This window comes from Littorina saxatilis, linkage group LG2, assembly GCF_037325665.1.
Source record: "Littorina saxatilis isolate snail1 linkage group LG2, US_GU_Lsax_2.0, whole genome shotgun sequence".
Lineage (NCBI taxonomy): Eukaryota > Metazoa > Mollusca > Gastropoda > Littorinimorpha > Littorinidae > Littorina > Littorina saxatilis.
The window spans coordinates 26,113,136-26,130,907 of record NC_090246.1 but is presented as its reverse complement, the minus strand read 5'-3'; the positions used below and the strand labels follow the sequence as shown (position 1 = coordinate 26,130,907).

At 40.0% G+C, this 17,772-nt stretch overlaps 1 protein-coding gene across 4 annotated transcripts in view; it reads right to left on the bottom strand.

Annotated features, from left to right (window-relative positions):
* The window catches only part of LOC138958613 (multidrug resistance-associated protein 1-like), a 58,152-nt gene extending 46,313 nt beyond the window's left edge, over positions 1-11,839 (bottom strand). For all 4 annotated transcript variants that reach the window (XM_070329817.1, XM_070329816.1, XM_070329819.1 and 1 more), the window contains exons 1-9: positions 11,710-11,839; positions 9,747-9,872; positions 8,859-8,996; positions 8,155-8,280; positions 5,783-5,844; positions 4,499-4,630; positions 3,641-3,850; positions 1,999-2,176; positions 1,267-1,521 (exon numbers count right to left, since the gene is read on the bottom strand). In XM_070329817.1, the coding sequence (XP_070185918.1) occupies positions 1,267-1,521; positions 1,999-2,176; positions 3,641-3,850; positions 4,499-4,630; positions 5,783-5,844; positions 8,155-8,280; positions 8,859-8,996; positions 9,747-9,845 (1,200 nt within the window). In that variant the 5' untranslated portion in view covers positions 9,846-9,872; positions 11,710-11,839. The remainder of the gene's footprint in view (positions 1-1,266; positions 1,522-1,998; positions 2,177-3,640; positions 3,851-4,498; positions 4,631-5,782; positions 5,845-8,154; positions 8,281-8,858; positions 8,997-9,746; positions 9,873-11,709) is intronic.
* Positions 11,840-17,772: the final 5,933 nt, after the last annotated feature.

Here is a 17,772-nt window from a genome sequence, read left to right as displayed (position 1 = left end):
TGTGTGTTTGCAAGCGTGCGTGTATGTTAGGCATATCTCAGTAGGTGTGTGTATGTGCGCGTACGTGCAATGTGTGTGCGTGCGCGCGTGTGTTTGTGTATGTATGTATGTGTGTGTGTGTGTGTGTGTGTGTGTGTGTGTGTGTGTGTGTGAGAGAGAGAGAGAGAGAGAGCGATAGTGAGAGTAGGGTATGGTTGTTGGTGAAAGTTGAGTTGGACGCTGGGGTTGGGCGGGTGTGTGTGTCAGAGAGGGTTGTGTGTGTGGGGGGGGGGGGGTGGACTGCGTGTGTGGGTTTATTTGTGTGTGTGAGGGTTGTGTGTGTGAGTGTGTGTGTGGGACTGCGTGTGTGTGTTTATTTGTGTGTGGTGTGTGTGTGCCGTTCGCCTTGTACTGAGGAAATTAAACTGCGTTTGCGTATTATGTGTGTGTTTGCAAGCGTGCGTGTATGTTAGGCATATCTCAGTAGGTGTGTGTATGTGCGCGTACGTGCAATGTGTGTGCGTGCGCGCGTGTGTTTGTGTATGTATGTATGTATGTATGTGTGTGTGTGTGTGTGTGTGTGTGTGTGAGAGATAAACAAACTATCAAGAACAAAACAAAACTGAACAAACGAAATGTTTTCCCCCCAACTCTGATTATTGCTTGTTTCGGAGACGACTGTGATTTTGACTTTTTGAGTAAGCCTACACGAACACACAAGCTCAATACAGCCGGCAACAAGTTCGCCGGTCGGGGCAGTGAAATACTATTTCAAATAGATCTATTTCACTAAGAATGTCAATGCATATAGGGCAACATACTTGTTTTTTAAATCAGTGATTGATTAGATCGTCATATTTTTGTGACACTGAGACCAAACCATCAAAAAATTAGCAATAGGCCTTGAATCAAAGTCGTGCGAGATCTGACCTTGCTGCAAATGTACGTGTACGACTTGATTGTGTTGACGTTCAACTGGTAAGCTGGGCGATTGCAGGCTTTTATCCAGCGAAGGCAGCGATCTAGATGGTACAGATGCTTTCCCGGTTTCACAAATGGGATGAATTTCACGCCAACACAGCGTTCAGGATACCTATCATCCGTTTTACATTGTCCCCAAGCACAGCGCTTGTTAGCAGCATTTGTGTGTGTTTGCTTCCTAAAACAAGGGAAGTAACTCCCAGAGTCTCGATATGTGGATATGGTTAATTATGAAACCAACCAGATATACACACACATCCATCTACAAACTGATTCTCAAAACACATCTTAACTAAACAATCATACCTGCAGCTTTCGAGACTGGTGAGCAATCAAGGCGTTGATGGGAATGAGCAGAACCATAACACCGACACCAGCCAACACTGAGGGACCCAGCGTCTGCCACAAGAAGTACAGCGACACCACGATCTGGAATGGCCCCGACCATATGGTGTGGAAATATGTCATCAGGTCCATGAAGCGTTGAGCGTCCACCGACATAAGGTTCACAATCTCTCCCACTGTGGATGTCTTCTTTGCTGAGTTGGACAGCCGTAGTGTCTGCAAGATGGACAGAAGCGATGAGTGGAATGTGTTGAAAATACAACAATAAAAAAAATACTGATATGTAGAAATGTACATACAAAATTTAACATCTTAACGGGTACCTGTCAGAATGATAATCATTTGTATGTTCCTCCTTTACTTGTGTTCTCAACTGTGTAACACTAATTGACCAAACGATTTATCTCTTGAAGCGATGCATATTTGGACCCATAAATTTGACACAGTTGAATCCTAACCGAATCATTAATAAATTAAAAAAATCCATGAAAAAAACACCCAATGAAACACAACAGATCAGCAGGCAAAATCCTGTCTTTTATCACTAATTAATCAAACAACTAGTGCTTGGTCTCAGAGAAAATGACCGATAAACATATCAAAGGCAAAAAAGCACATAAACAAATTGTCTCTGCTCTTGACTTCACCGCTGGCCCTCCCTGCTTCACAGCTTTCAACAAGCTCTTGCCTCACCTTGCGATAGACTGCCGAGACGAGGACAGAGCGAAGCCTCATGCCCAGCACCAGACAGCCGTGGAAGTACTGATGCAGAACCAAAGACTGGAGCATGGCAACAACCAGCAGCAACGCTGCGTAGAGGTAGCCCCGCCATTCGTAGACCCCCTTGTTTTTGGTGAACTGGATTAACAATCTGGACAAGACGACACAAAGAGGAAATATTTCATTTCATACTTTATCAATATCATCCATTGGCTTTACTGTCCAATTCTGCCAGTGGCGAGCTAGTAGCAACAAGAGTCGCACAACCCAAGTGTGTACAAGTTTAGGCATAATCAGCCACATGCTAGAATGACGGAGGTCTTTTATGTGACAAGGTAGTTTGTTTGTTTGTTCGTTTATGGGCTGAAACTCCCACGGCTTTTACGTGTATGACCGTTTTTACCCCGCCATTTAGGCAGCCATACGCCGCTTTCGGAGGAAGCATGCTGGGTATTTTCGTGTTTCTATAACCCACCGAACTCTGACATGGATTACAGGATCTTTTTCGTGCGCACTTGGTCTTGTGCTTGCGTGTACACACGGGGGTGTTCGGACACCGAGGAGAGTCTGCACACAAAGTTGACTCTGAGAAATAAATCTCTCGCCGAACGTGGGGACGAACTCACCCTGACAGCGGCCAACTGGATACAAATCCAGCGCGCTACCGACTGAGCTACATCCCCGCCCTGACAAGGTAGTGATACAAGAATACTGTCTCATCCAATAAAGCTGACCATTTTCTGTTCCGGCCTAGATTTGAACCTGTGACCCGAAGAACACAAGTCCAGTGCTCTAATAATTGAGCTAGCAGAATGCTGAAGCCCTGAAAAACCTGTTCTTTGATATTCTTGAAGGAAACTACAGATGCTACACCAGCGCCAATTAAGTAAATGTGTGATATAACGGAAGCACGTAAGAGTAGTTGAATAATTAGCAGCAAAAAAGGAGACAAAAACGTGCCAAAATATCACGCAAACAACACAAAACCTTAACATCAGACATGATAATGAAGGCATTAAGAGGGTAAAATACAATTGAACTGATTGTATGTTTCAGTTAAACTGATATACCTGTAGCAAGCTTCTTCTGAAGAACTTAAATAAGGATGGAAAAGTCCTATGCTTTTGAGCAAGCCAGAATGAAAACTATGGAACAGCGTACAGAGATAGTCTAAATACAAACACAAAACAGACCAGCAAAAAACTCTTTGAAAGACCAACCAAACTCCCTTTCAAGATACAAACAACACACAAAAGCATCTGCTTGAGTTCGTGTCCTAGCTGCAATTTTGTCAATTGTTTCATGTCATGTATTTTGAATAAAATTGTGTTTAAACCAACACACAAAAACCAAAGTGACTACTTCCCGAAAAATCCCCCATGTGAGATTCATCATCACACAGAATGAGACACAAAATATCTCCTCTTCTTTTAGTATGTGATGTCACTTCCATGGGGCTACTTCCAGAGACTCATGGGTGGGACTAAAAAATGTCATGAATAAAAAAAAGAAATAAAAAAAATAAGAAGGCCATAATTGAATGCGGATTTCCGGCATATACCGGAAGAATCCCACCCATGGAGACTGCAAACAGATATTACTTAGTTTATCTTACTTGAGCAGCTGAGGGCTGACGAACATCAAGATGTCATGGAACAGTTTGAAGCCCATAGAGATGAAGAACATGGGAAAGAAGGAAAGAACAAGTGTCTTCAGCAGACTGGGCTTTCTCTTCTCCGAGCTGTCAACAACCTTGACCCACGTTGACGGATCTCCTTCTCTGACTGTGAATGCAGCTTCCGCTTGAATGTGATGTGACCCTTTCCTGCAAATGTTATACCACTCTATGAAACCACAGGTCAATTCACATGAAAAGAAAACGGGAAGGAAATAAAGTAAGCTAAGACACAAAAGTTCCTTTGTGTGAGGGTTCTGTTATAGTCCCACAAAACATGTTCCTCGACATGCAGAAACACGCTACGAAACCACAAATAAATTTATATGCACAGAAAACAAAAACAAAACAAAACACACCAAAGTTCAGTTCCTACATTTTCTAAGTTTTTTTTTTTTAATAGGGTCAGACGTGTTACTACTTCAACCAACCCCTAAACCCCCTGAAATACACACACACAGTCTTCCATTTGAAGACCAAAGGTGCAGAAAACAGTGTCCTAGGTGTGCATGTGTCATGAAGACTCCAATCAATCGGGTGTCCTCACTCAACTCACTGCACTAGCTTCCCAACCTTTATTCTGTTGTGATATAACTGTAGATGTTTTTATTACATTTATTTATTTGAAACAAAAACTACCTCACACACAAAAACCTGCCCCTTTGCAAATCATTCCAAACAATCACAACACACCACATTCTTAAACAAACACAGTTAATATACAGTTTATTTCAGTTACAATGTAACCTTATCACTCTCTATACATTGTAACACATACATCCCTCCTAAGTTTCTCACCTTTTGATTTTGGTGACCTGTGCCTGCCAGTGTTTCTCATACTTTTCCTTCACTGCCGCTGAGGTGTCTTCTGTGTTGAGAGACCACAAATCTTCCCGTACTAGAGGGCGCTTGTAGCCAAGAATTACCAATCTGTCAATAAAACAACAACACATATTCACCTTCAATAACTCATTTAATATGCGCTTGTAGCTCAGAATTAACAGTATGTCCATAAAAAAACACACCACACATACTCAGCTCCAATGAATCATCTTATGTGTGCTTGTAGTTGTAGCCCAGAACTACCTACCTGTCCTTAAAAATTACCATGTTCAATTACTCATGTGATATGTGCTAGTAGCCCAGAATTACCAATCTGTCTTTTTTTAAAATAAACTCAAATAAGTGAATTTATCTGACACTGAACATGACACAAAAAGCATGCTTGATAGTCAGCGATTTCTCAATGTACAAAAGACAAGTATAGCATTCAAAATAAAGTCAAAGTCAAACCTGCCCTGATGAGCACCTCTTAATAACGACCGCCTGCCGATAACAACCACCAAAAAGAAATCCTGACAAGTAGATTCTTTCCTGTATAATTCAACTTTCCAAAATGACAACACGTCTGCTAGGACCACTTGTGGCTGGCCCCTTGGGTGGTTGTTATATTAAAAAAAATATTTTAAAACTTTGTTCATCTCCCCCTCACAAAAATAAGAATAACTGACAGTTAAGGAGCTGACATTAAAAAAACATTGTTTGTTAGAAAACTGTGCGGAACTGCTACCTAAAAGTAGTACTACCACAGCACAGCAGTCTCTTTTTTTTCTGCAAGTTTGAAGCCTCGTCAAAGACAAAGACTTTGATGGGCATGGTGACTTGCAACTCACTCACCAAGTGCACCATGGCTAATTTGGCAAAAGACACATTACTCTTACACAAAAATTGACTACGAGAAAGAGAGAGAATGAGAGCGAGAGAGAGAGAGAGAAAGAAAGAGAGAGAGAGCATCTTTAAGTTCTGGAGGTGATACCAGCAAAGTAAAATGATTACAATAATCTTCAATTAAATACTGTGTAGTAACTGTGTATCAACACGCTGGAATGCAGGCGTTAGATGGATGTTACAGGAAGCGACTGAAGCTAACAGTCTGAGTGGATATATCTGTACCTGGTCAGATAGAGCCATATGAGTCGGTATGGATATATCCGTACCTGGGAGTCAATGAGTTAGAACATGCAAGGACTATAGAGAAGAACTAAAAGAGGTCTTCCTAAAAAAAAGATCCGGGAGACTTACCCGGTAAACCACCAGAAAGAAATACGAGACAAAAAGGAGGCACTTCCCTCTGGACAAGGATTCTGCAACAACATTCGACATAAAATGTTAAACTTCATGTTAACGGCGGGTGTGTGCAACTGTGAGCTGGCTGGGGTAATGCTGGATCATGTATACAGAATACTTACACTTGGAGGTAAACTAGCAGCTCTGTTTCTGTTATGCTTGGACTAACTGTCAAAAGTTTCAGTTTTCTAATACAACATTTTCACTTCTTGTTAAAGTTGTGTGTGTGTGAGTGTGTGTGTGTATTTTGATTGGGTGAACACTAAAACACATTCATTATACCAACAGGGAAACCAGCAGCTTGATTTTTTTTCCATACTTGGATGTTATTAAAACTGGTGTGACTTTCCCATAACAGCTACAGTCACAGTAAAACTGTGATAACGGTTACCGGTTTCATTCATTAAATGTGTGCCCAGGGTTGTAAAAATAGTGTTGGAAAACTGTGCAAGATTACTAATCAAAAGAAAAAGTACTACCATAGCACAGCATTCTCTTTATTTTCTGCAAGTTTGAAGCCTCATCAAAAATAAAAACTTTGATGGGCATGGTGACTTGCAACTCACTTGTTAAGTACACAAAGAGCAATATAGATAAAGAAACGATTGGATTCTTTTCCACCCCACAGCATTTCTGCAGTTATTTTGTTAAAACATTTAATAAAATGTGAATTTAGAGTAATTGTTCTCATGAATACTTCAAACTGCAGCATTAAAACTTATGGAGAGAGAGAGAGAGAGAGAGAGAGAGAGAGAGAGAGAGAGAGAGAGAGAGAGAGAGAGAGAGAGAGAGAGAGGAAAGAGAGGTAGAAAGAGAGAGAGGAAAGAGAGAGAGAGGAAGAGAGGAAAGAGATAGAGGGAGGGAGAGAGAGAGAGAGAGAGAGAGAGAGAGAGAGAGAGAGAGAGAGAGAGAGAGGCAGAGACAAATTGAAAGTGAGAGAGAGGTAGAAAGAGAGAAATTTCAAGGCACTTCTAATCTGTAAAAAATATTTGACAAGAAGAATGAAAAAACATGTTCCAATGTGCTCTTTTTTCATATTCTAATATGCTCATCTTCAAAGTGCATAAAAATGTGTAGATTTCCACTTAAAAATAAAAAAAGCAACAACAACGAAAAGCAACAAATTAGGATACGTATGAAACTGCTGACAACTTCGCCTCAGTTTATATCAAAATACAACATACTTCTAGTTCTATGCACAAAGACATAAAACACTTAAGAATTTTAAAACAACAGCAAAGGACGCAACGACTGGAAACTTACCACCCGGATTAACTGAACAAAGAAAACCACAGGCACTATTAGGAACCATGTACCCATTACCGAGGAATGAATGCATTATTCACCAGCAGTTTATATTCACCAGTCCTGACATCAGTGTTGTATTACTTCTACGTACAACCCCTGTCCCATATGATATAGCTTAAACACTATGATAAAACTTTCCTAATTCATAGAGGCCAACAACCCCCCCCCCCCCCCCAAAAAAAAAAAAAAATTAAAAATTTACAGAACAACTTTGTGGAAAGATTAATGAAAGACATTTTTTTTTCAGTAACAAAAGGAAGAATAATCAAGGCACATCCCACTGAACGGCTTGGGCTTTCATCATTGGAGTTGGACCACCAGTCCTCTTCAACAGTCTTAAATTTGGAGGTTTTAAATTGAGGGCTTAAATGTACTAACAGTAACACACACAATTCAATGCTGTCTGCCCATTCATAACAAGAAGAGCAAACGCTCGATCGAGTCACTTTCGCAGTTCTGAATATTATATGAGGCATCAGATGGACAGGAAGAAATTGCTATTCACAACACAATGAGTCACGTTCACATAAAATTTGAGCCCGGTCACTTTTATAGTTTCCGAGAAAAGCCCAACGTTAAGTTGTGTGTTGCCGAACAGAAAAGGCTAGTTATCTCCCTTGTTTTTCTGATAACGTTCGTAAAAGGCTACAGATGTAAATACTTTGATGTAAAGAATAATCCTACAAAGTTTCAATCACATCCGATGAACTTTGTCAAAGATATAAAATGTCTAATTTTTCCTTTGACGCTGACCTGTGACCTTGAAAAAGGTCAAAGGTCAACGAAACCATCGTTAAAGTGTAGAGGTCATTGGAGGTCACGACTAAACAAAATATGAGCCCGATCGCTTTGATAGTTTCCGAGAAAAGTCCAACGTTAAGGTGGTGTCTACGGACGGCCGGCCGGACGGCCGGCCGGCCGGCCGGACAGACTAACACTGACCGATTACATAGAGTCACTTTTTCTCAAGTGACTCAAAAACACGACTGAATACTCTGGAAAAAAAGGCAAACACTTACTGCATCTTGTTGCACTATGTCGAACTCTGGTTTCCTGTCAACTAAGGCTGACAGTATAAAAGATGCTATCACCAGCACAAAGTAGATGGTAAAAGTGGCAAACACCAACTCGTCGTCAACTCGCCCCTGAAATCAAGACAACATACACATCACTTTACTGACCACTCTTAGTATTATGTATTTAAATTTAAAAAAAGGCCAACATGCGTTGTTTACCAAGAAGAGATCACTTTTTCTCCAAACACTCTTTTACAGTTGACTTTTTTCCTCTTACCACAAGGTTTACCAAGTCTAGATTAAAACACAAAGCCATACTTTTCCCCCTTCCTTTCCTTTCCTTTCCCAGCACTAAACATGTAAGAATTAACAAAGGAACGTAACACTGACAAAGCAAGTGAACACTTCAAATATTTGTCTAATGCATTGATGAAATGAAGGCAGAGGAATCATCTGGCTTCACCTTAGGCAGATTTGGTCAAGTACAAACCTAAGAGAGTGTGAACATGTACTTCAATGTAAAATGCGGATCTACCTCACCATTCTGAATCAGATGGGTCAAGCAGGTCAAAACTCATCACTAGCACAACAGTGAACACCTACATCTAATCATGGATCTAAATATCAGAATGAACATGTACTTCAATGTAAAATGCAGATCCACCTCACCATTCTGAATCAGATGGGTCAAGCAGGTCAATACTCACCTTTATCACAAGATGTCTGATCATGGATCTGAATATCAGAATGCTCAGTAGAACCTTCATTAGCCAGAAGAGCAGCAGATATCCTGATGTCCTGATTCCCTTTCGTCGCTCCAGGTAGACAAAGAACGACACTAGTGCCTGCAAAACACATGTGTTGATTGCAAAAAAATGGAATAACTTCTCAAAATAAACAACATAGTGAGATTGCTACTACAGCATACACCCTCTTTTAAGACCGACAAAAACCTGAGAAACTCAGGTCTTAAAAAGGAGGGAGTCTTTGAGTGGAGGTCATTCAACAGAGTTTATGAACAGAAAGTAAGGGAAACTAGGCAAGATTTTAAAACTTATAAAAGGGGTGGGGGCGGGGCGTCTTGAAAGGGGGGTCCAAACTTCCACAGTCCCATCCGATCTTGGGCCCAATCCGAGTTCTGACACATGTATGTATTTCTTTACCAAGAGTAAGACTAAGAGCTATTCACTTTGAAACCTACACTACAAATGCCTGTGCTACTAGTAGTACTACTAACAAAAAATAAAGACTACAAATGCTTGTGCTACTGCTAACAGGACAGCAACATTATAATTGCAGAAAATAAGTAAGCAAATCTAGTGAAAAATCAGAATTCTTACAGCATGGTACTGGTAGTGTTAGTACTGCAAGTACACTTGTAGATGCCCTTCAACCATGAATTTATGAGGACAAGTAATCTTAATAAATAACTGTTTAGTTACTTTAATTAAAGACTGCGGGAAAAAAAAGACAAAAATACGTTACCACTAAACAAAGCAGCACATACATTTTATGCAATGAAATGTCATCATTGAGACATATAATATACACGAAGAAAGGGATGGAAAGAAAACACACACGTTCACAAAACTCACCATGGCAAGTATCAAAAGAAGCAGAGTGAGGAAGTTGACAGGAGGAACATGGTCTCCATTTGACCTTTTCACCACACTGGAGATACACTGTATCGCCATAAGCACTGCTATCAGTCCACACAGCGCCTGTGGGGCAGAAGAAAAGAGGAGTCAGCATCATTATCAACATCAGATTTCTCTCTGTTCTTTCCATTTTTATGTTTCCCTGCAACGAACATCTTTACAGGAGTATGTGCTTGGGAACTGTTACTCTTCTCAATGTTCGCATTTTCGCTGTTAGACCAGGCATGGGAATTCCAAAATAGAAAAAACTCTGAAAATAAGCCGAGGTCCAGGGGCCGCTCAGGCTCCGGCGGGGTACAAGGGCAGAGCCCTGTTGGGGGGGGATTAAGGAAAACGAATTTTAGCATTTTAGACCAATATTTTGATAGTTCTCGTGTAAACAAATAATGGACAGAGAGACAATAGTATACATATAATTTAATTTACCTTCTTTTTTTGTCGCAGACAATGCTTTATTTTCCCTGAAACGTAATTTCCTTTTCGCGGAAATCCGCGATTTCGTGGACAATTCCCATGCCTGTAGACTTAAAAAACTGAGGCACATATAACAAGTCGCGTAACGCGAAAATACAATATTTAGTCAAGTAGCTGTCGAACTCACAGAATGAAACTGAACGCAATGCCATTTTTCAGCAAGACCGTATACTCGTAGCATCGTCAGTCCACCGCTCATGGCAAAGGCAGTGAAATTGACAAGAAGAGCGGGGTAGTAGTTGCGCTAAGAAGGATAGCACGCTTTTCTGTACCTCTCTTTGTTTTAACTTTCTGAGCGTGTTTTTAATCCAAACATATCATATCTATATGTTTTTGGAATCAGGAACCGACAAGGAATAAGATGAAAGTGTTTTTAAATTGATTTGGACAATTTAATTTTGATAATAATTTTTATATATTTAATTTTCAGAGCTTGTTTTTAATCCGAATATAACATATTTATATGTTTTTGGAATCAGCAAATGATGGAGAATAAGATAAACGTAAATTTGGATCGTTTCATAAATTTTTATTTTTTTTTACAATTTTCAGATTTTTAATGACCAAAGTCATTAATTAATTTTTAAGCCACCAAGCTGAAATGCAATACCGAAGTCCGGGCTTCGTCGAAGATTACTTGACCAAAATTTCAACCAATTTGGTTGAAAAATGAGGGCGTGACAGTGCCGCCTCAACTTTCACGAAAAGCCGGATATGACGTCATCAAAGACATTTATCAAAAAAATGAAAAAAACGTATGGGGATTTCATACCCAGGAACTTTCATGTCAAATTTCATAAAGATCGGTCCAGTAGTTTAGTCTGAATCGCTCTACACACACACACACACACACACAGACACACGCACATACACCACGACCCTCGTTTCGATTCCCCCTCGATGTTAAAATATTTAGTCAAAACTTGACTAAATATAAAAAGTTGTAAGCTGCAGTTCAACCTGATTATAAGGATCACCCAAAGGACCACACAAAAATGGTCGTTCTAGACAGGTGGTTGCTATGGAAAGGTCAATTACATGCAAATTGTTAGTTTTTTTGGGGGGGGAGGTCGTTTTGGGAAGGTCGTTATTGAGGGCAGTCGGCAAGGGCAAGTTTGACTGTACTGATTTTCTGAAACACAGACTTGTTTCGAAAGGTGTAGCAGACCTTTGACATTTAGATATCATATATTTTTTTTCATTTTTCCCCATTTTTACATGCCACTGTGGTGACAACATGGATACCGTCTCTGACTGAGTCTTCACATAAAGTTGACCCGTGTCCGTCCCTGCCGGAAGTCGAACCTGTGACCTTAGGATCACAAGTTCAGTGCTCTCCTAACTGAGCTACCCCGGCCACATAAAGTATATAAACACTGATGTACTGATCTAAACAGGACAAAGACTAATGATGAATGCAACTGACTATTTTGGAGCAGCTGAGCCAGTTCCACTTGATGGCCCGATCCTTGAGCTGGCAGAGGGAGTACAGCTTGTAGGGCACAAAGAGCAGCAGGAACCCCACTGGCGTCAACGCCAGCACCGTCTTTTGGAAACATGGCGTGAAGTCTGGGTCCGTCGTGTTCCATGTCACCTGCTCATCCTGTTGAACAAAATAATCATAATGTAAAACTTAAGGCAAAAGAATTCAAAGGTATAGTGATTTCTCTTTAAAGGCTGCCCCAAACCTGGAAAAAATCGGATCTTAAAACTAAAACTAATGCGGTAGGGGGTGTGCAGTCTTACAATGGAGATAAACTTTCAGACATCAGGAGCAGAAAATCCGAGACAGCAGGGTCTGAAAGGGAAAAAATTTTTTGTCGTTGGGGGTTGGCGTGTGAGAAGGTCTTACTCTCAGCAACTCTTAGAAAGAAATGTCCACTGTACTGAGAACGCCCGCAGCATATGGAAATGTGACTCCAAATCTCACCCCTTCATTTTCTCATACTCATAGCTTGCCTGCCTGGTTAACATTACTGAACATGATGGCAGTGAAACAAATGTATACATTGGCAAGTTTCCCCCTTTTAATTACATTTAGTCAAGTTATGACTAAATGTTTTAACACAGAGGGGGGAATCGAGACGAGGGTCGTGGTGTATGTGTGTGTGTGTGTTGTGTGTGTCTGTGCGTGTGTCTGTGCGTGTGTGTCTGTGCGTGTAGAGCGATTCAGAGTAAACTACTGTACCGATCTTTATGAAATTTTACATGAGAGTTCCTGGGTATGATATCCCCAGACATTTTTTTCCTTTTTTCGATAAATGTCTTTTATGACGTCATATCCGGCTTTTTGTAAAAGTTGAGGCGGCACTGTCACATCTTCATTTTTCAATCAAATTGATTGAAATTTTGGCCAAGCAATCTTCGACGAAGGCCGGACTTCGGTATTGCATTTCAGCATGTAGGCTTAAAATTTGATTAATGACTTTGGTCATTAAAAATCTGAAAATTGTAATAAAAATTATTTTTTTATAAAACGATCCAAAATTACTTTTTTTTATTTTATTCTTCCTCATGTTCTCATTCCAAAAACATATAAATATGTTATATTGTGAGTAAAAACAAGCTCTGAAAATTAAAAATATAAAAATTATGATTAAAATTAAATTTCCGAAATCATTTTAAAAACAATTTCATCTTATTCCTTGTCGGTTCCTGATTCCAAAAACATATAGATATGATATGTTTGGATTAAAGACACGCTCAGAAAGTTAAAACGAAGAGAGGTACAGTAAAGCGTGCTATGCAGCACAGCGCAACCGCTACCGCGCTAAACATGTACAGGCTCATCACTTTCACTGCCTTTTGCACTAGCGGCGGACTACGGTCATTGTGAAAAAATGCAGTGCGTTCAGTTTCATTCTGTGAGTTCCACAGCTTGACTAAATGTAGTAATTTCGCCTTACGCGACTTGTTTAGTACTGCTGTGGTGATACTCTGCTTAAAAGTTTACAATGGCTGGTGCAAAAGATTGGTGTGCATGCACACATCTCAGTCTGGGCATATGCATGCAAATGAGGGTGGAAAAGTAAAGTGTCAGGAATACTCATAGTTTGATCACATTTCAAGCACTTTCTTTTCAGATTCACTCTCCGTCACTTAAAAAAAAAGCCCCAGGCTCAACTCTTGTACCTCAGTGCATGTACATGTACCACTTGAAAACAACTGTAGGATTGTTGAAATTCTCCATATATATATATATGTGTGCCTGTTCCATAACTGGTGTTAAAGTCGTTTTTGTTTTAGTTCCTGAAACTTGTGTAAATTTCTTCTTCCAGTGTCAGCTAAGTACCGTATATACATTCTATTTGCACATTTCATTCAGCCACCAGCAATGTGAGGAATCCTTCACTTTGGAATGGATCCTAGACAGCATAAACAATAGTGTCTGCCTCTTGTTTATGATAAAATAACCCGGGGCACAGGGCAAGCAGTTCAAGGTCATGAGCTTGTAACAGCTAAAATAGTAAAAAGAACAGTGTCTTTTCATTACATTGTTTCAACAAAACTGTAAATGCCTTGGTATACATTTGACTATTAGCCAGAAATGTTAATTTTATATGTCACTACAGACTGCTATGTATATCAAGTAAGCAATAATTGTTATACAAACAACCAGACCTGGTCACACAGTACAGATCCCACATTGCTTGCACAGTCACATCGGTGCTATCCACAAACGTAATCTTTCTTTCTTTATTTGGTGTTTAACGTCGTTTTCAACCACGAAGGGTTATATCGCGACGGGGAAAGGGAGAAGATGGGAGAGAGCCACTTGTCAATTGTTTCTTGTTCACAAAAGCACTAATCAAAAATTTGCTCCAGGGGCTTGCAACGATCCACAAACGTAATGTGGAGTTTCTTTGTTTTAATTTTATGTTTATTTGTGGTCTTCATTTATGCAATTTTTAGACACAAAATCAGAGATAAAATAGCACTTACAGTTGCAACGAGAGAGAGAGAGCGAAAGAAAGAGATCTTCCATACATAAATCTTTTATATTTGGGTCGTAATTCATAAATCTACAATTAATCAGTTCTTTTATACATATCCTTTTCAGTCTTGAGCTGTTATCATCTATGTGGAGTATTTAAAAATGACCAGGATGAAACTTGAATTAAGTTAAAACAGATGCAATGGGATACAAGATCAAACACTTATATGCCGACGTCTGTTACGGAACCCCCAGGCTCGGACTGGCACTTTCCACAAGCTACCATGTACCTTTTTTTCGCAGACCTATGAGTCGTTCATAGACTATTTTAAAAAGTTTATTTCAACTAACTGTGGTCTTTGTTTTTCTGTTCGGTTCAACATCATCGCTCCACGGCTATCGCCAGTTATCTCTCTGACCGGACGCTAAAGTCCTACGCGAATCTATCAAAACAAGAATACAGAGTTATCTCCCATATGTTGTTCCTGAGCAGTGTTCGCGAGACGAAAATGATTGCAGATTGGCCGACTTCGACAGTGATCTCCGTTCTGTTCTTCACAGTTATGATAAAGACATCGTTCTAAGGTCAAAACAAGTCGAAATTTTGGGACTGCTGCCGGAAGGAGACCGTAATATATGGTTGCATCACTGTCAGAAAAAATCGTCTGCTCCAGCGAGCGCCGAAACCAAACGGTTGATTATCACGTGACACTTTTGCTGCGAAGAATAGCTCGCTTGAAACTGTCTTACATATCAATTCCTTTGTAATTTAAAAATTACACAACACCATGAAAAATCATTATCGACGATCGCGAATCTGCTTATATCCATAACACATTACGAAAAGATCTAAATATGTAAAAAAAATCGATTTCCTCGCCAGACAAGGAAAACCAAGGCATCCTGTCAGGGATAGAATGAGCCGAACTCATTTTGACCTGAGGTCAGGATGTGTTCGGTTTTGTTATAACTGAAGAATGTTGTTGTTTCCATGTTCAATGATTTTATGTACTGAATTTTGTTGATAAATGCTGCTTCTAGCATTGGTTCACTGACACATTCAGTGATGGCTGACTCGGAATGCCAAATGGAATTAGTGACTCGTGAGCTTTGTTATAGTGATCTAGCTTCTATCTTACAGAAACCACCAAACGCTTTTGAATAAAGAAGAAGAGAGCAAACTTAAGGAAGGAGAGTCAAGAAGAAAACAAAAGAATGTTGAAAGATTGAAGAAAAGAAAATACAGCAACGGCAGAGGTCTCGACAACCCTCGACCCCATGATCTGGAGCACTAACCATTGTACCATGCAAAGCTAACAATCAGGGTTGTCAATTAAAGGAGATCTATTTAGAGAGCTACTGCATAGTGACCGTCGGTTCTCGAGCCTGGGGGCTGTCTTACTCTTACCCACTGGTCAGTTCTTGAGCCACTCCGTAAAATATTTTTCTTGTCTATGTCATTTTCAGTTTCACTGTAATTTTGTAAACACTAAATCTCAGTAAATTGAACTCATCCTAACTTTTCACCTGCAAGGCTGGGAAATGCTATATAAGGCCCCCCCCAAAAAATTGTCTGTTTCTGGTAACATGGCTAAAAAAAATAGGGTCGGTAGGTCGGGATTTTTTTTACATTTTTTTTTTACCCCAAATGTAGACCAATAAAACTAACTTTAAAAATCGCGCAAAGAGACTGGATTCACTATACATAGAGACAAGACACTCAACACATTTACAAATCGTCAGCGGACTTTCGTTTTCACACGTTTTTGTTGTTCATTTTCTCACCCTGTCCTTTACCACCAAAAAAAAAAAAAAAAATTTTTGAGTTTGGAAAAAAAAGGTTTAGGGTCGGCGCCAAAATTTAGGGTCGGTCGGGTGACCAGAAACAGAATTTTTTTTTTTTGTGGCCTAAATAGTTCTACAAGTACAAACACAAAAACTACACTGGTAAATTTCAGACTTAGGCCTAAAAAAAAAATAGGTGTGGTTACGGTAACCCGACCTACCCTATTTTTTAGGGGTCGACCCTATAACTTTTTATTACATTTGTCAAAAAAAAAAAGTGCAGAAAACGAAATGAAAGCGAAATCGCCCGAGTCGCACACTTATTTTCCTATCAAGTAGGTTTAATTTGTACACATTAGAAAAAAAAGTTTAAAAAAAAAAAAGTGATTGCCTACCCTATTTTTTTTTAACTATGTTACCGTAACCACACCTATTTTTTTTTTGGCCTTACCACATTTACTGATTTAGATAATGATAAAACATGAAACAACTGTAGCCTTAGTCTTACTGAGTCTTAAAGTTGGCCTCACTTAGCTAAGAGTAAGACTAAGAGAGCTTTAAACGATTTCATAACTGACCCACGTGCTGGTCCACAGCACTAGTCGTCTTTGCTGTTACAAAATAACAGTATCGGTTGAAACTCATCACGTTGCAGCTTGCTTCACGTTGCGGCAGGAAGGTTTGCAAGCGTTTGAACTCGACTCCCATTGCATCGTGAAGCTGGGTCGTGAATAGCAGTGTGACGTAACTCAGCCAACAAAAAATGTGGACAATGCAAAAGAAGCTATGGCAACTTCAGCTCAAATAGAGACCTCAAAAAATTATTCACATAGGGAATCGTTATTGAAAATAGTCGCTTTGGTAGATTCTGCAGACCTTGACAACCCAAGTTTTATAATACGCGGGGAAACGCCGCGTCGTGTCTGCTTCAGTCAAGATTCACGTTCAGTTTTTCCAAGGCAAGGGCCAGACCTTCGTCGGACGATCATTCGAATCGATCGAGGACAAGTTACGCAGTACCAGGCCTATGCGTCATCCAAGAATCCATGTAAATTCCTTTAAACATATTGGAAAAAAAACACGGTAACAAGCAATACTCAACCTGACATGAAAGTAACAGAAAAATCTTACCCAAAAGGGAGAGAAACAGAAGCCAGTTCCGTCGGCGTCGGCCATGCTTGTGGAACTAACAAAGGCCGATAACTCTACATGCCATATAACTGCAGCTGGGGGATTGCTGGAGGGTTCTCCGAGTCAGTGCGGACTGGCGAAATGACGGGGAGCTTCGTCACTCTGAGAGAAAGGTTGAAAGTGCTGCATCATGCTACCATCGATCAATTTCTGGCATCACATGACAACGTAAAAATGTGCCAGTGTTACACAAGATTTGTTGAACATTTAATAGTTCTAAAGTAAATATTTATATGAGAACTAGGGGAAATGCTCCTAATATATGAACCGGCTCCTAATATGGACCACTGACCTCCTGTTCTGACAAACTAACGGCGCTAGAACACTCAAAACAATTTCATTCGCTTTATTCACCCTCTCTGGATGAGTTGCACATGTCAAAACAGTTGCAGAAACACAAACCTCAAAACCGTTAGGCTTTTTCGCTTTTTTTCACACACACACACACTGACACACACACACGTACACTCATACACCACGACCCTCGTCTCGATTCCCCCTCTATGTTAAAACACTGTTTAGTCAAAACTTGACTAAATGTAAAAAGGGAGAAAAAACATTTTTCAACCAGCCGATCCA